Below are 4560 nucleotides of genomic sequence, written 5' to 3'. Positions count from 1 at the left end.
ACGCTCCTTCGCCTTCTAGGTCACAGTCACTTTTGGAATCCACAGCGAGTGAAGATGTGCTCCAAGCTCTCTCTTTTCGTTTGCGCCGTAGTGGCCGTGACGGGCACTCTTTGGCATATTTCAGATGCCTACACCGGTCAAGCCCATGTTGAGGTCGTGGACGGTAAGCGCTCCTTTTTTTCATATACGTACTGAGAAAAGAACACGCCCGTGGAGCTTTCTCCTCCGAGATTACTGCTGTGTTAATTTTGTAGATTTTGTTACCACTGCATACGCCGCGGAAGAGAGTAGTAGATATGTGGTTAATATCTTGGAAGCAATTGCATAGCTGTATTGCATCTCCCGAATAAAGTATGTGAGCGGAAACACATTGGAACATAGATTTTTGTTACCGGACCTATCTTATGAGTACGTGGCCGTTCAACATGAATACAGGAGGCAAGTATTTATGCCTCCAGCCCTTGGTGCATAACCCCTAAGATTGAAATCTGCGGCATTGGAGCAAGCATTCTTCTGGTACGCAGCAACATTGTTTACTAAGCTGCAGTAACAAAATATGCACGCTAAAGACGATGGCTGATGGCTACGATTACGAATTGTACAGGGGCAATTACTTTCTTAAGATGGTAGAGGCTCAAAGCTGCGAGCAGTTAAAAGCTAATTTTTACGACGGTGAACATTTAGTCTACCAGAATACAGAACTGAGTAGTGAGAATGCAGATTCCTCCAGTGTGTCACAGATCGCAAAATGAAAGGCCAGTAAATGCCTGGACGTGTAAGCAGTCACGGGTAGTTCTTCTTTTTGGCTGGCATGGCAAGTGATTACTGAGCTACCTTGTTTAAAGACGGCACTAAGGTGCTTCAGTGGAGGACTTCATAAAAATTATTATCGTATGGAATGCTCAAGAGGGCAGAATGATTTCACAGGCGTATACAGAATTTTCTTGTGCATGGTTATGATTTATGTAGTTAATATTAAGACGCAGGTCTCGGTACGTTGAAACCGTATCACACCACCAGCGTTGAAATTTGCAACCTTGAGGTGAGTCACTGAAGGCATCAAGTTCCTTGCTGTACGCTGCTTGTGTCTTTCTAGGCAAATGCGTTTTCCAGAACAGAACTCTCGGTCATCACGAAAGCATCCAGCTTGAGACACCTTGCCAGGGCTGGTTCTGCGATATCCATGCGCACACTGTTTCCATTGGAGGGTAAGCATTTTAGTGCGTCGCCCACGGCTAGTGTATACTTAATCGATACAACAGACGCAAAGAAAGTGCCGGGAAAACTTCGTATCTTTGTAGTTTAAAAAATGAGCTCCGAGCTATTAGCGTACTAGTGAGTAATAGCAAGGACTGAGGGTTTCATAATTGCTAGGTTGAATTAATCTGCGTCGTTTACAAGAAAAAATGTGCAGCTGTATTGACCTGATAATACTTTTGTTGAAAAGCTACTGGGAAATTTCGGTTCAGAAAAAGCAGTAAAAGAAAAACCGTGACTGGAAAGCTCAGCCACCTCAAGCTTAAAGTAAATCCGCTTTCGAGCTGATAGGGCGGACCAATAAACGTACCACGCAACCAAAGTGCAACTGCGAAGGATGATTCCTTCTGTGGACGCCAAAGAGCCGTTGGAAGATACTTGCTTTGTTAGAGTGCAGAAAACGGCTACTGTTTTTTTTTTTTTACAAGCAAGGCTGAATGCTGAGCCTGTTGGTAATGCGTGGTCAAAATGGTTATTACCAGCCGAAAAAACACGCGCATGCATCGAGAAAAACATCCCACAGAGGCTGTGCGTCTTTTTCGTTTTTGGTTGGCGATAAATCTTACTTCTATAAGTCGCGCTGGATCAGTTGAATTGCAAAGCGGTTGATCCTGCTATGGGCGGAAATATTGCTAATCATGAATGCCTGGCGCGGAACTGCTTATGATAGTTTTGTGCTCGTGCAGCAGGCCGGGACAAAAGAATAACTTGTATTTGCTCTCAATATAAATCAAGATCTCCGAAGCAACAGTGTCTGTAAGGCGAGTTGGTTTGTTTTCATGTTTGCAGGGCACAGCGCAAAAATGAACGGAACACAAAAACAAGGAAAAGGACAGAAATGAACCCGTTAAGTGGGCCATATCAGACCACACGACCAAGACAAAAGGACTGTCCTTGTTCTTCTTCCTCCTGTGTTCCTTTTATTTTTGTGCTGCGCCCCGCAAACAAGGACCACCGAGTAAGTAAGAACGAACGATAGGAACGTGCGCTGTATTGATCCTTGTACGCATGTGTTGCACCTTATGACACGTTGTATTGTTGGAGTGGTGTTTTTAAGTAGGAAAACACTGACCATCACCGAGGGTTTCCTTATGAAATAAGTTCTATAGCCGTGTGGACAGTCGCGAGTTCTCAACACACCAGAAATTTGAGTAAATATGTGTTCATCTCGATCATGACAGGCCACCAAAGAATGACGACTGAGCCTTAAGCTCCCTTCATTAACTCAGCAATATCTGTATACGATTAGTCCTTTTCTGTGCCTGTTAGAGATTTTAACATGGCCTGTGTAGCGCTAATGACGGCGCATCATATTTGGGCTCTAAGCCAGGTACCGGAAAGTATACACAAAGCTTGCAGAGGCAAAATGAGATTGGTCAAGAGTCGTGGCGCATGTGTTCATCGCAGTGCAGAATGGCGCTAAATGCACCAAGGGTCTTGTGCAGTGCTGCACTTCCACCTTAGAACAAACGGTCGTAGAGCGCCACGTGACAAAGTGGAGTAGCAAGACAGATTGCAGACGGGATTGACTTGGTGCGTGCGCAAAATATTGACGTCATTCAGTTAACTTCGTCATTGGGCGCGGCAAAGCCTTTAGTTCGAAGCTCACATGATAATGCCGAAAAGTTGGTCGGCTGTTCGCGATCTTGTAGCAGGAAATCCGGCAAATAATACTGCAAGCAGCGGCTGGGAAGTCGGTTGATATGTAGTATTAAGAACAGCGCAAGCACGGGCCAGAATAAATGAAACACGAACCCCGCAAGCGTATGGTGCCGTCTGGGGATTTTATTCGTGTGATCAAATATGCATTAAAAAGAAAGGGAAAAACAAGAAATTAAAAAAAATGAGTGACACAAGGCAGAAAGCCCCAGTCCAAAACAAAAATGGAAAGGTCGCCGATGACCTTACTGATAGCGTACTGTCTGGCATTGATATGATAGCACACGAGGCCACGCGCTCCAGCGTTCCTTCGAACCATGGCAAAGATAGCAAGTGTACCAAAGAACCTGTTGCTGGGCTTACTCGAGGCACAATTAAATTATTCGCATAACTGACTAAATATCTTTCTTGGTTACAATAGCCGAACCAGAACACGCTGTAAGGGATTGAAGCATGAGCAAAAGCGTTCCTCCCGCTTCCTGCACAACACGAAGAGGTGCAGGATCCACGTTCTCTTATCGCAAGGAGGAGTTTAGCCGAGAGTCTTCTCTGAATGGAGTGGCTAGTGTTCTGGCGGCCATTTTGATTCACGACGGGGGTGAACTAATCTGGAAGAGAACCTGAGACGAGGTTCTTAAAACGATTGGTGTTCGTAAATAAACGGCAACACAAAAACAATGACGAGATGATACGCTGGAACTGAAAGAAAATATCAAAACATGCTAAGAGTAGGTTGTATTACAGTGCCACTTTTATTGCGGCTGTGGCATGTTTCCAGGACACTATAGGCGCTCCTGCTGGCTGGTTCGTGGGGAAAGGCTGATACGGAACCGCTTGTGTCCTTACTTGGGTTTCAAGATCTCTTGACCACACCTCACTGGAGATTTGTAATGCCTTGTTGAGGTTAGAGCTAAAATAGAAGGCTGATTCGAAGCACAGCGCTAGAGGCGGGTAACTTCTGCCTAAAGTTGTTCGGGGTGCAGTTAAGTCGTTATAATGGTGCAGTTAATCTATTTTGATACATATCAGGCTGACATTGCCGATGGTGAGGAAAGAAGAACGCCCTCGAAAGCAGCAGGTGTTATGCTGTATGTTTTATAGTCATAAATTGAACTCGATATCTGTACTAGGAATAGGGATTTCCTCTCTAGAGAGTCACCGAGAAATCATTTTGGGGTTCTGCCTTCTTTATTTTCAAAAGCAGGGACTAATTGTTTTCCTCCTTGACCCCAGGTGCGCACCACATGCACTGCCGGACCATTGTCGAACTGTGAACGGAAGCGGAACATATCCAAATTGCTGCCCCCAAGTTGTCTGCGATGAGCAAGCGCAGTACAATGAATGATTTAATTGTCTCCAGATGCAGCGTGTCCTCCAATAAAGGGCTGATCTTCCGGTAAAAATAAGACTGTGCTCAGCCTTTGTGGCTTACTGTTATTTTAGGTATGAAGGGCTTTGTTTAGTTATTCATACTTGATATTCCGCGAAATGAGCCCCCCACATGACAGGCGGCTCGCTACAGCATGTCAATGATTTTGACAACGAATTCCTTGAACTGAACTAGATTAGGATGTTGAACTTCGCCGGCAAAGACCTGCAAATGCTCGAAGCCGTCGCCAGCACTCAGACCCTAGCCAACGGCCT

General features: G+C 45.1%; 1 protein-coding gene across 1 annotated transcript; it reads left to right on the top strand.

Annotated features, from left to right (window-relative positions):
• Positions 1 to 4320, top strand: LOC144099314 (complement inhibitor CirpT2-like). Its single transcript, XM_077632529.1, has 3 exons — positions 1 to 163; positions 1097 to 1208; positions 4150 to 4320. Exons 1-3 carry the CDS (start codon positions 55 to 57, stop codon positions 4259 to 4261), a joined length of 333 nt encoding a protein of 110 aa, XP_077488655.1. The 5' UTR covers positions 1 to 54; the 3' UTR covers positions 4262 to 4320.
• The last annotated feature ends 240 nt before the right edge of the window (positions 4321 to 4560 follow it).

The sequence above is a fragment of the Amblyomma americanum genome, chromosome 7 (genome assembly GCF_052857255.1).
Source record: "Amblyomma americanum isolate KBUSLIRL-KWMA chromosome 7, ASM5285725v1, whole genome shotgun sequence".
Taxonomy (NCBI): Eukaryota; Metazoa; Arthropoda; class Arachnida; order Ixodida; family Ixodidae; genus Amblyomma; species Amblyomma americanum.
The sequence above is the reverse complement of the archived record's forward strand: the minus strand, read 5'-3'. Positions and strand labels throughout refer to the sequence as shown.

Coding starts and splice junctions, on each gene's coding strand:
- LOC144099314 (XM_077632529.1), top strand. CDS start 55: ATGTGCTCCAAGCTCTCTCTTTTCGTTTGCGCCGTAGTGGCCGTGACG. Junction 164..1,096: donor CCATGTTGAGGTCGTGGACG/GTAAGCGCTCCT, acceptor GTGTCTTTCTAG/GCAAATGCGTTTTCCAGAAC. Junction 1,209..4,149: donor CACACTGTTTCCATTGGAGG/GTAAGCATTTTA, acceptor CCTTGACCCCAG/GTGCGCACCACATGCACTGC.